The sequence below is a fragment of the Chelon labrosus genome, assembly GCF_963514085.1.
Source record: "Chelon labrosus genome assembly, chromosome: 21".
Lineage (NCBI taxonomy): Eukaryota > Metazoa > Chordata > Actinopteri > Mugiliformes > Mugilidae > Chelon > Chelon labrosus.
This window is the reverse complement of record NC_140354.1, coordinates 1,116,358-1,129,469: the sequence shown is the minus strand read 5'-3', so window position 1 is coordinate 1,129,469 and position 13,112 is coordinate 1,116,358. Positions and strand designations below refer to the sequence as shown.

Sequence of the window (13,112 nt, the reverse complement as noted above, 5' to 3'; positions counted from 1 at the left end):
ATTACAGCTTCACCCTCCACAGTAATTAAGGACTATTTCAACAAGGATGTGGAATGTCTCCATCTATTTTTCCTTGTCTTCATCTCTTCGACTCCACCCCCACAAAAAGAATTTAATTGTTTCTATGGAGCAAAGAACATCCGTACATATGCTTATGTTGATTTTATGGAGTAACATTCTGGACAATAGCCATGTTAACATGGTGACTTTAAATCAGCCTCATCTGTCAGTGACGGCTGTGAAGCTTCTTTGCAGTCAATATGGTGTACCTTGGATTTAGCACTGCACATCTTCAGTCTCTGCCCTTGAAAAAGCAATGATGAGTAAAAGAAAAGAGAGAATGTCTCTAAACCATCCGCCCCCAGACGTGCAGGGAAGGTGGGTGTGTGGATCATTGGTCCTCTCTCTGTATTGCAGTCAAAGGCACTGGGAACAAATGTGCTGTTGCACAGGCAATGAGTGTTATGATAGATCCTGCAGTGAATAATGCAATCTTTTCAAGGCCCCAGGCACCAGCAGGCATAAACTTGTTGAGATTCTGGAGGCAGATGTTCAGGAGCTCAAGTCATTTTAAATCCTTTTAAATCACATATTATAACTCTAGTGATCTACAGCTTGAGAAAAATAAAGTCATGGATCTTTAGTCAAGTGACTATATAACTTCTTAATGCAAGAACACATGGACAAATCAAAGCGCTGTATACGCACCATAAAACATAGGTTTACCAGAAACCTTTCTGGGGCTTCTATGAATCACTTCATCAGTTCAACATTCCCTTTAATTCCCCTACTTTTTATTTAATAAAAAGTAACTAGTATGTAACCTCCCTCTTCACCACATTTTCTCACTTCTCTAGCCATCCTCCAAGTCTTTTAGCACAATGATATGACAGAAACACATAAAAATAATGGCACAGTGTTGCTAAGAGACCACCTGTTCCGATCTCCCACATGAGACTGTGGTGAAGTAGTTCTCTTATCATCACCAGAATATCATTCATTTCAGAGTGCGTGTCATGACAATATTCCAACTGAGAGAGAAACCTTTTAGATGTGTTTTAGGCAGAAATAAATGCCTTTCAGTTCAGGCTTTTATCAAACATCATGCAGCAGCAGTGTAAGATGCGTGACAGTGTTGAAGATCTTATAATGAAGGGTGCATAGCAAATAACACCAGATCTAATTAACATTGGACAAATATTTTGCCTTATTCTTAACATCCATTTCAGTGACGGTCATCTGATGTTTTCCAAGCTGTGTTGACAATTAGGGAGTGGTGTTGCATGGGAAAAATGAGTGTTAACCTGAGGGCTGGTGGAGAAGAGGCACACCCTACTTTTTCCTCACCTGCCAGGGTGTGTTCAAAACCTGCAGTGCATGTATCAGGCACAGAAAACACAACACTTCCTTTGACAAAGACTCTAAATACAAGAAAACGTTACATTGTTCTGGAGGGCGTGTGTAGTGACTTTGCTTCCAGGAAACCCCACAATGTACTCTTTAGTGTTTAGGTGCAACGTGGTAGCTATTAAAAGGTTTCAATATTGGCTAACTTAACCTGCAGACCTATTCTTCCTTAGCTTCTAGTCGGATTAATCTGTTTGTTCACTTTGACTTGTCCTCCCCACAAGCCAGGTCAACACCCAGACTTCATCCATTAACATGCTAAGAAGCTTGATCCAGGCCACTACCTTTCTCAGACACACTCCAGTGACTTTACCAGCTGGTGGGGATGACAGTGGAGCAGACACAGACACACACACACACAAACACAAACACGCAAGCACTCGGTGTCAGCCTTAAGTATCCGTCTCACCCCGTCAGGATGGGAATGACTAGATGCCAATCGCCATGTCTGGAACTGCCCGTCTATGTGAAGGAGGAGAATTATGGTGAGTCATGGAGGATCACTCAAGGATTGCTGGGTTTACAGGGTTGCCTCCCCCGTTGATTAAGATAAAGTCATCACAGAAATCTAAGGAGTGCCTCTTGCCTTCACTGAGCCTACAGTTACAGCCCTGTTAAACACATACTCACAAATAGGATGGCATGAGTCACAGCAGCCCAGTTACCCCACATCTTCTCCCTTGCGATTACTCCAGCTGCTGGCTTCAATGACTTTACAACTGCTGTTTGTTTGTTTTTTTAAGTCCTCTTTCTCTAAATAAGTTTGCTTGCATAAAAGCAGAGAAGCATTTAAATGTGTAAGGAGAAGAGCAATGGGTTATAGTGGCCAAGTAATTATTTTATTCAACAAATCTCACTGCTGGAGTTTTTAATACATTTGGAGGTGTCCGCAACTTTACACATTTAAACAGTTAAGAATTAGTGTAATGATAAAAGGCAAATATGTACTGTAAAACATAACGTCATGGGTTAACACAATCTTACTCACTTGATAAGAACTTTTTCTTTACAGTTTAGACTTTTTTTTTTTTTTTAACTTATACTAATTCTAATAACAAAGGTTCACAGCTCCCTCTATATAACTGACAACCCCATGAAATTAAAGTTGACGGTCTGCTTCAGCCACATACAAACTAGTGCCTTACAAAGAACTTTTATTACTAATTAATCTGCACATTATTTGCTTGGGTAACTGATGCATTGTTCATAAAATAGCATTAAATGGTGAAAATGTAAATGTGAAACATGCTTTGATTATTCAACCGACAGTTAAACTCCCAAATATCCTTTTTGTTATCTTAAATGAAAAAAGTCGACACACTGAGTCACTCAGTGGCCGAAAGAATTGAGTGATTTGCATAACAGGTGAGACCAGATAGATTTTTGACCAACAAATCAATTAATCATTGCCCTGTAAAAGCTTCACCAATGAGATATGGCTGAGTAAGACTGAAACCTTCGCTTAAAGCATACTAAGAAATTTGACTTTACACAGTAGGGTTGGTGAAGAAAGCCGGAGAAGTGCCAAATAAGCAGTGACTGGCTAACACTCTCTCTGACCTACTAGCTTTTGCCACTGGGTCAGCTCCCCAGTGTGGAGGAGGGATTCTGTCTCTCCACTCCATGGCTCATCAGTGTTCCTGGCTGTCAGGGCATTGACGGGGTGCCTTTGCCCCAGAGATAGACCCTCACTGTTGGGCTTGCACTTCAATGAACAAGACCTCTTCTCCCCTAGGGTTCAAGGTTCTGAAACCTACAATGTGCCTATATACGCATTAGTCGGTGTTAATCCGGACTGTGAATTCCATCAAATTCACTAAGAATAGCACACACTTTAGGCTGTGTGACTACTTGTCCAGCACAGAACTAGTACCTGAAATATTTGCTTCACTTGCTGACCCTAAAAGAACCAACAGTAAGTCATCTGACCTCTTTTCCTTTAGAAGAATGAGCAGCTCCCCTCAAGTCATTTGGGCTTTCTGTTAGAAGACCTGCTGGTGACTTAGGGCGTGGGGAGAGTGATAGAATTGAATAGCATGAAATAGATTACGGTCATTGTGTGGAAATAATTTATGAATCAGTGTGTTGTAACAGGAACCTGACACGGCAGACAAAGGTGAGGAGGAGCCCTCATTACGTAAAGTTTAAACATTCCTTCAGCGGATGAAATATTGAAACACGGTAATATAGTGGATCCAAAGCCTACAGTGAGTTTTAAGGAATTGTGTAGCAATTAGTTCTACACATAGATTTTAATAAAGCAGAATGGATTGCCGATTCGTGTAGGCTAATGTCGTTCACACTATAAGGAACATTTCAGCTATATACTAATTTACCAACAATGTAAGTTAGTGGATAAATGACAAATTGTGGTGTCCTATAGATGGATAATTGGTATTTTGGTGTATGTCTGTATACTGTTACCTTATGTGTTATGCCTTTGTTGATAGCTACAGTCTTTAAAGGTTTGATTTGAGAGTGTGGAGTTAGCTAGTAAAACAATAAAATAGAGAAATTATCTGCTTTGTTGCAATTTCTACATGAGTGACCTCAATGTTCAAGCCATGCTAGGATGGACAGGATGCATGATGGGAGACCGGTGTCTGCCTCAACCACCTATTTCTACAACCTTCTTCGTTAAGAGTTGCTCTGGCCTACTTCACGATCACTGACTCCTGTGCTATGGCAGAGGATGCTAATAAATGCTGTCAACAGCACTGTGTGGCTGTGCTTTTCCCGACCCAAAGCGGTTCCTCCACACCAGCAAGAAGCAGGCCTGCATTTTTACAACACAAGCTTTGGGCCTAAAAGTTGTCGATCTCCGTGCAGTATTTAGAGTGGTGGGGAATGCCAGGTCAGGCACTTTATTCCTGTGCAAGATGAGACAAGAGGAGGAGTATCCTGCTTGCATCGAGACGAGACCATCCTGGCCAGTGAACATGGCACCAGGTATGTGGAGCTGTCACGGCAGACTGATTCTTCTGAGACTTTGTTACGGCAAAGGAGGCCATCCCTCTCATTGACACAGATTTTCCGTGCCCGTATGGACTGCTTGTTGACGCCAAAAAACAACAGCGTGACAGATGCTGTAACATTTCTACCTGAATAGGTTTCAGTCTTAGCAGAGAGGGCTTCATCAGACTGCACAACGTGCTTTCCACCAGTGCAACAGAGCTCAAGAAGCTTGAGCAATGGTATGACTGTCAACCCAGTGAAGTGCCAATACGGGCTGTCCACCATTGACTTCCTTGGACGCAGAGTCACCAAGTCACAAGGCACTGACACTTCCGTTGAATGGAACAGAATGTTCATTCAATCGCTCCATGCCCTCTAACATTTCCACTCCCTGCTGGAGGCCTTCACAGCATCTGTGGACTACAAGCCACTGACATTTGTCATGGCCAAGGCGACACAGCCAGTCTGACTATCAGCAGATCTCCTACATTTCAGTGTTCATCACGGACCTGACTACCACTATTCTGTATGGCAGTTCCAATCACTGGAAGACTTCCCCTACCACCAGCCCCTAAAGTGCACTAGAGCCAAGTCCCCACTGTCTCCTACGGTGGATTCTGATGTTGCAGACAAAATTTTCCATAATAAGTGGTTAAGTGTATGTTCTAAGCACGGTTATGTGTTGTGCCTTTCCATGTTGGTGGACACGGTCGTTTAAATGTTGGGGGTTTGTCATGTTGTAAGCAAGCGCCTTACAGTTAGGGATTAGCAGGAGAAATAAATAATAGATACAAATTGCGTGCATCTGATCTGTTGCAATTTCTACAAAATCTCCATATTATATCCACACCAGCTGCTACTCTCCATTTTACATCACTGCAAACTGAATGCATTTGGTTCTGGTGTGGTAGCTGGACAAATCTGAAGATCTTTTTAATATATATATTTTATATATTGTAGTAAAACACTAATCAAGGCACAAATGAAATTGTATTTAGATAAATCCCCTTCTGTACTCATTGTTACTGTGCATCTTTATTTGCATCTTTAACAGTTGCATGCAAAGGTCACAGAGATTTTATTTTTGTTGTTCGAAGTTGCCCAGGGGCAAATGTTTGCGTGTTGCAACAGAGAAGACGAGCCTTCTCTCACAATCAAACACTTTTCTCTCGATGCTCCTTTTCGCACCAAATTAGGCTTTACAAATACACCGTTGTCCTCGGTCCTACTGTAGGTGGATCAATGCAACAGACCTACGTTGAGGAATGGAGTGAGTCCCTGTGATTTTGCAGACACGGGGACACTTTTCACTGAAAGGTTTGCCTTAATACCACATCAAACCTTGAGTCGAGCAAAATTACGTGGAGGTGGAACACGGAGCATTTTTGCTCGACTGGCAAGTGATCAAAAAAAAAAAATCATGAGCCTCTGCGCCTCTCCCTAAAGAGATTACCCAAGGAAGAAAAAAAAAAAAAACGCACCTTGTCAATGCACCTTGACCAATAAATAAAAATACGGATGACAGCCGCGATCATATCAACACATGGATCTCAAAACTTTACTAATTAGTTGAACCTTACCTTATAGACATTTTCCGTAAAGCGGTGAACCTCGTCGGTGCGAGACATGGTGAATTCTTCAGCCAGGACCATAAACGGTTTTTTCGAAACGTGTATCCGTGTAAAAGAGGAGAGCGGTAAAAACGCGAGTTTGTGCTAACAATAGGCGAGGAAGGCGCCCGTGAGAGAGACGCTGCGCTCTCGAAACCTACCAACTAAACACACCTTCCCTCTCCACAGCTGACAGTCCGCTGGTGCCTTCACGGACTGCTCGGAAGCTCCGCTTTTACGCAATCTCGGACGCGGTGTACTTAGAAATACAGTAACACTGTACACTGATGCTGCAACGTTTTACAAATACTGCTTACTTGAAAATGAAATTAAGTCATGTTTAAACATCTCACACTATACCAGTAGTAAGAGAAGGTGCTAAACTTTAGCATTTTATTTTTAAATGACGAAACTAAACGCTGGTATAGTTAAGATTATGTGATACAATATTACTGACACCGCTTATCCATCACACATAAAACTCTAAACGGCATATTTACCACCACTAGAATGTAACAACATCTTGTCAAAGTCTACATTTGGTGTCCTCTCCCTATAGAGGCAAATATTCTCTTGCACAAAGAAACCCTAACTCAACAAACTGTGTCATGGAATAAATGCACATGCGTCTATCATGATGACCTTAAAAGCAAGTATAATTTGCTTCCACCTAAAACCCACAGGTTTAGACATACACAGTAAGCAGTCTTCATCTGTAAAAAGTGGGTTTCACTGCAGCTGCTTCTTGTGCATTAAAGCCGTAGTGCGTATACTGCTGTCATAGGTCACATGCAAACTCATGGACAACGCAGTACAAGTCATCGCTGATTCATTCTCCTTCCTAATTTCAAAAGAATATTTAATATATATGTGACTGCATTACCCGAGCCTGTAGGAGAGTCTCCTTCAGAAACACCGCTGGTATTGGTGGCACATGCCAATTATTATGTAAGTGCCTATTTAGTGCAGGATTGCAAATACCGTATGGGATTTCTTCTTTAAACATCTCCCAAAAGTCAGCAGCATAAGCTTTCTAATTTCTGTCAAGAGGTCACTTTCAAATTCAATTTATATAGCATCAATAATAATTCAGGTTGTCTCAAGACGCTTTACAGAACCAAGAGCCTGAAACCTTGAGAGCAATCACTAAGGCAACTGTGGCAAGAAAGATGTCCCTTTTAACAATAAAAAACCTTGAGCAGAACCAAGCATATATGGGGGACCCATGTGGTTGAGGAATTCATACATACATCTGAATAAAGCATAGATGCAGAATATAACTATGATACAAACAAGAGTACAAGATAGAAGAGATGCATGATACACAATAACTGGCAATAAATAAAAAAGAGTACATTTAGAGCTAGCATTGAAAATATTCACAGTAGAAATGCTTAGTGTGTACACTGTGTGCACATAAAGGGACTGTTATAGGAATAATTAAAAAAAAGCATAGACGCATTATCACACATACTTCACTGATGAAATGTGAATGAATGAAGCCCTTTTATTGTCAAAACCTAGCAAGGAGCGCCCCCTTCTGGTGAAAGGATGTTACACTAGCATATCACTCCTGGCATTGGCAGGGAAATAGTGGGGGGAGCCTGGGGGAAAAGAAACAGCCATTCAACGAACCAATTATTCCCTGTTAAAAAACTCTTGAGATGTTTGAAACACAATTAAAAAAAAAAAAAAGTTATAGCAGTTTGTGAATTAAAAGCCAAGACAGCATATTGTTCCCGCAACTCAATTTAATATGCAAAATCTGATTTAATTAATGTGTAAAACATCTAAAAAATGCATTCTGTTTTTCTACAATAGTCGCTACAGTGTAACATTGTTTAACTAATCCAAATCAGACATAGAGAAACAGAACATTTCACTTCATGTAGTTACTTCAGGGAAGCAGTGAACCAGAGTGCAGATAATGCTGATGCTGTAAAATGTGGGAAGAAGCACTGATGTATGCAGTTCCCATACTTCCCTAACATATCAAAACTCCCAACAAATAGATCCAACTCTATTTATTTGCAGCTCCACACTAGATAGCAAGCACAAATTCAGCACGTCAGGCTGCCAGCATCTCTCTGTCTGGCTTGTTCTTAGTTTCTCTCCTCTCTAGAAAACACAAAATCAAAATAAAACAAACACAATCAGACATACAATCTGCTAGTGAATATAAATGTGTCAGTTGTGTGAGGAACGATAAGTTGTACCTGGTTCAACACTAGCTGCTTCTGGGACCTCTGGTACTGGTTCAGTGGGGACGTCTGGAAGTGTTACATCTTCTCCCTGTTTCAGTAGAAAACAGAGATTAGTTAGTCACACTCTACTGTTCTCGAGAGGGGAATTGCATGCCAAGTAAGAAACATAGAAACATGTGTTACAGCACCACAATATAATATACATACACGAGATACAACACATAAATTTACAGTTCAACATAACACACGAGATACGACAAAACATGATGGGAAACTTGTGTTTAGCTCTGTAGTGCTGCTATGGCTGCAGATAACAAGCTCTTGCCAAGCAAGTACTTCCGCACCTGAGGGCGCTGTACCTGCTTCCTGAGGGCAGGTCAGTGAAATGACAAGTAACTAGGTGTCCTGTGATTTCACTGCGTTTAGGTTTTGGTACAGATACATTTGGTGCACTTTAGACAAACAAACATTAACATGCACACCTCAGACGACCAATTAACTTTGCGGCACGGTAGGTTATAGGCATGAGTTTGACCTATTTCGTTACAGAGAACATGTTGAAGAAACAGGCTGAGCAGTAAAACAGGACAGCTTCAACATTACTTAATTGCAACAAAAGGAGGAGATAGTGAGCAACATAGACTCCTGTTAGTTTCTGAATGCCGTTTGCGTGCCAGTGTACAGAACAAGTTGCTGCAACAAGCCCTGGAGATAGCACAATAGGTGCACAAGAATTTGGTTGAACATTTAGTTCATCTGTAGTTTAAACTGTTGGTAGGGAAAAGATGTTGCTTTCTCTCTCTCTTGTCAGATTGTCCCGATAACTGATTTCTTTTTTTTTTTATCTTAATCCACTACATATGCATCAATGCATTACAATCATCGAGCTTTATTCACATATCATCCTCAGGCTCAGTGTTTGTGTTCAAGTGTGAAAGAATGTAGTGTAGTGCGATAGGCTCGAGAGCGTGCATCAAGCAGAATAATAATTAGATCACAAAAGAAGAATCTGCTGAGATTTTAATCACTATGAATCAACCAAATTAAAATCACAGTCTCAATTACAGCCTGTTATTAGATTACAATTACACTCTGATTTGCTTCAAAAGTCTTCCTGCTTTGTTAGAATTATTCATTCTCCGTAAGAGACTGATGTTGTAGCTTACACCCACCTGAGTGATTGCATTCAGCTCTGCTAAAACGGCGTCCTCATCCTCCTGTGTCAGGGCTCCAGCCAACATTTCATCTATTTGCTGCACGACACAAAATGGAAAATAAATTAAAAAAAAACTGGATGTTGTAAAAGTAGTCTCCGCCATCTAAACACATACCTTTTAGTATGAAGAAATTAGTTCAATACATATTGGCGTTGTTCAAATTTCATCCAAACACTGCGTGCAGTTCTTGGACAATACTTCTAGAACAGTTTTAAATTTAACCTGATGTAACTAAACAAATTTCTGGAAAAGTAGAAATAGCTCTGTGCAGATGTGTTTCCCTAACATTAAGACGTTTACCCTTTGATATTCAATTGCTTCCTGTGTGTCGTCCAGGATCCTCTCCACGTCTTCTATTGACATGATCTGTCAAACAAGAAAGGAAGCTCAGATTACAGAAGTCAAGTGTTTTTGGATGGAAACTATTTTTTTTTTTTTTTACATATTCTGGCTGGTTTTTGAATTTCCAAAGCAAGATCTATACACTGTATCCAAGAATGTGCAGTAGTCACACCGCTGTAGTCAAGGCTTTTCTTCTTAATCCTTTAATCCTCAAACAATGTGGACCAGCTAACACAAACAACCAGCTTCCTGTGCTGCTGAATCCTCACCCAAGGAATTATAACATAAAATAAAGTGTGCTTGTCAGTGGAAACTCTGACATTGTTAAAGTATACACTCAAACATACAAAGCTCAGGGGGCTATTTGGAAAAAAAAATGTGAAAGGAATAAAATACAATACCTCGTGCATACTCTTCAGACAGTCGTTGCCAACCTTAAGCCCCTCGATGACTTTCATCTCAATTTGCATGAATTCAATATCTTGAACCTGTTGGCAGATATTAGCAAGGAAAAAAGATTGAAATGCAATATTGCATGACGAAGAAAAAAAAATAAACACCAGCTAGCAAGCTTCTGGAGGTGAGCTCAATAGTATCTGATGCTGTCACGTTCCTTTGGCTTAACTGAGATTTTCTTTTTTCCCCCCTCTTAGTGTGATATGTTAAATAAAGTGAATTCTATCACTCCACTCCACCACCTTGGTAGTGATCATTGTGAGGAAAGAAATCTTGCAAGCTTACCATGCGCTCTAGGTTGGAAATCTGATTTTCTGTCTTGTCTAGCAGTTGATCCTGATACCGTTTTTTCTTAAGAAGCAGCATTGCCTTTCTGTGTAGGAGAGGAAATCAAAAGACAAAGCATAACATAACATAGCAAGGAGTAATTTCTAATTCAGTTTTACAGCATAAAGAATCAAACCGATACAGTTACAGTTGATGGTCTGAGCCTGTGTAAGGGTCTGCACCTTAGGACATTTTAAAAGTGCCATTATTTTTTTCATAGATATTGGTGACAGATCGTTTCAGTTTCTGATGTTCTGCTTACTCTTTCTTGCCATCCTTTAGCAGCTGCTTTGCCAGAAGCCGCTCCTTCTCCAGTTGTAAGGTGATTCTCTTTTGATACTGCTTCAGCTTATCTCTCTGCTGCTTCAGTTGCTGGGAAATAAGCATGAATGTCAGCTATATTTTAACAAGTACAACCTGTATGTAGTCTACCATTTAAATCAACTCCTTTAAATTAAAAATAAATAAATGAACCCGCCTTTTTCACCGAGCAAACACAAAAACACATATACTCAAACTGCTGAAGATGTGTACTGAGGCGACTTTTTACACGATAACTGTATAAAAATGTCAGCGCTGTATTATCATATGCCTGCCAATGTGTCAAAACAAATTAGACTATTGTCTAACGACGAATGACAAGTGAGATTCAATAATAAGCACATGGGGTTTACACTGATCCACCTGCCTAGAGACCGCAGCCTCGTAAAGCCGAGACATAACGGGACAGCCAACAGCCGCTAGCAGCTCACCAAAATGGCTCTGTCTTGATCCGTTACGCGAGAAGGATGACCCTTTCTCCCGAAGACGTTTCCCATTATTTAGCCACATCCCCGCCACATCCTCTCCCATCAACATACACACAACACTACTTTTTAATGAACATTTTCTCACAGTAACAAACAGCCGAAAATGGCTAACAGGCTAGCTGCCTACTCCATGTCCACAGATGTTTCCGTGTTTCCTACGGCAAGCTAGGGAGGACATACACTCTGCAGTCCTGTACGTTCTGACCGGAGCTCCTCTATCAGTGTCAGTGTAGTCAGCGCTGCTATTTGAGTTGAGATATTACATAGTTGGTGGCAGCGGGGGGCGAAATCAAGATAAATCAAGGCCGTACATTTTAAAGGACAACTGTTCTTCAACACGAACATTAACGTGCTTTTCGTACGTCTCCTCGGGGGTTCCAGGGGTCAGAACCATGGACAGCGATCATGATGACTGCAAATTATTAAAAACTTTTTTTTATATATTCACGTCCTGTAGCCTACTTGTTGGAAGACGAATTCTAAGGTACTTGCACTATACCAAAGTATTTTAATTTATGCTATTACCTACTTAATTAAACTCTTATCTGACCACTGAAGCTGGGATTAGAACTTTCAATTATGAATGATACAAAAAATGTGTAATGTAATACTACATAGTACATTTTGCTGGTAATACACTAGGACTATTTAGGACCTTCACTTTTTAGCTGAGAGATGTTAAAATTGGGATATATTATTTATTTAAACATCTGCACACTGCATATTCCACCTCATTTGTACTCTAATCAGTAGTCCTATTTATTTCATAGAAATCTATATTTTTAAAACCATGTTGCTACTACAGTTATGGTAAGTAGACTATAAGTAGGCAGCAATGATTGTATAGCAGAGGGCATCACTGCAGTAGTGAGCAACCCTTTTAAATACTATCTTCCTTTTACATTTTTTAATTATGCAGAAAGTAAAACACTGGCAGAGCACATTTTGACACATATGTTTTGTAGTTAATACTCTGACAGCCAGGTTTTACTTGTCCAACTTGTAACCTAGTAGCCCTATTTTTGACTTGTGGTTTCCCTACCATAACTAGGGTACAATTTCTAGGGACTTTGTATTCATATGCCAACAAAGCCTAGTGCAAAAGTCAAATAAAAAGCATATTCAATTGACCATATAAGAAATTGCAAAACAGGTTAAAAAAGTTGTGTTGTGATCCACAACTGAAGGTGGCACTACCGCTTGGAAACAGCTTTATTAACAGTTTCTTTCAGTTGAACATCTCACTGCATTACAGAGATGTACTGTATAAGTACTCCAGAACAATATATCATCACAGTTGAATATGTAACACCTCCGATTACACCCATCAGTGACACATGGTTGTGGTAAGAAGCGCAGCAGATTGGATCTCTGGCACACATTTGCCTACTTCCAAGGTGGTCGAAAGGGAAACAACTGTTGTATTGTGAAGAACAATTTTATTGTGATCAGAAGGAAAATAGTCATGAGACTTTCAACAGAAAAAAGACACTGCCTTTTAACCTTAATTTAAGCAGTGTTCACCACTTTTCACAACATAACCAAACCTGCTCATTGTGAGTGCTGATTCAAGATGACTGCATATCACTGAAAAGCATCTCGTTAAGTTCTTAACCACTGTGAGGTGCCCTATGGAGTAGTTCCATAATTTCTCCGGGTCATTTGTCTCTTATGACATACGGCAGAAACTCAGGATATTGCCCCATGTAACATCTTCACACCAGGTCACACCAAATCCCTTAATATAATTACTGAAGCTCACTCTTGGCTATAACAGTGTAGGTA

At 40.3% G+C, this 13,112-nt stretch overlaps 2 protein-coding genes across 6 annotated transcripts in view; both read right to left on the bottom strand.

The window, feature by feature from the left end:
* The window catches only part of LOC311507116 (BAR/IMD domain-containing adapter protein 2-like), a 54,886-nt gene extending 47,567 nt beyond the window's left edge, over nt 1-7,319 (bottom strand). For 4 of the 5 annotated variants that reach the window (XM_084571332.1, XM_084571330.1, XM_084571331.1 and 1 more), the window contains exon 1: nt 5,943-7,319. In XM_084571332.1, the coding sequence (XP_084427458.1) occupies nt 5,943-6,014 (72 nt within the window). In that variant the 5' untranslated portion in view covers nt 6,015-7,319. The remainder of the gene's footprint in view (nt 1-5,942) is intronic. The other variant, XM_084571334.1, reaches the window with a different exon arrangement.
* Nucleotides 7,320-7,498: 179 nt separating this feature from the next.
* LOC311506198 (charged multivesicular body protein 6-like) lies at nt 7,499-11,354 on the bottom strand. Its single transcript, XM_084570075.1, has 8 exons — nt 11,271-11,354; nt 10,781-10,890; nt 10,477-10,564; nt 10,137-10,223; nt 9,694-9,759; nt 9,349-9,429; nt 8,189-8,264; nt 7,499-8,090 (listed from the first exon to the last, which is right to left on the bottom strand). The coding sequence occupies exons 1-8, from the start codon at nt 11,334-11,336 to the stop codon at nt 8,041-8,043; spliced, it is 624 nt and encodes a 207-aa protein (XP_084426201.1). The 5' UTR covers nt 11,337-11,354; the 3' UTR covers nt 7,499-8,040.
* Between the last annotated feature and the right edge of the window lie 1,758 nt (nt 11,355-13,112).

Coding starts and splice junctions, on each gene's coding strand:
- LOC311506198 (XM_084570075.1), bottom strand. CDS start 11,336: ATGGGAAACGTCTTCGGGAGAAAGGGTCATCCTTCTCGCGTAACGGAT. Junction 9,430..9,693: donor AAGCAATTGAATATCAAAGG/GTAAACGTCTTA, acceptor TGTGTCGTGCAG/CAAATAGATGAAATGTTGGC. Junction 8,265..9,348: donor AGCTGAATGCAATCACTCAG/GTGGGTGTAAGC, acceptor CTACTGAAACAG/GGAGAAGATGTAACACTTCC.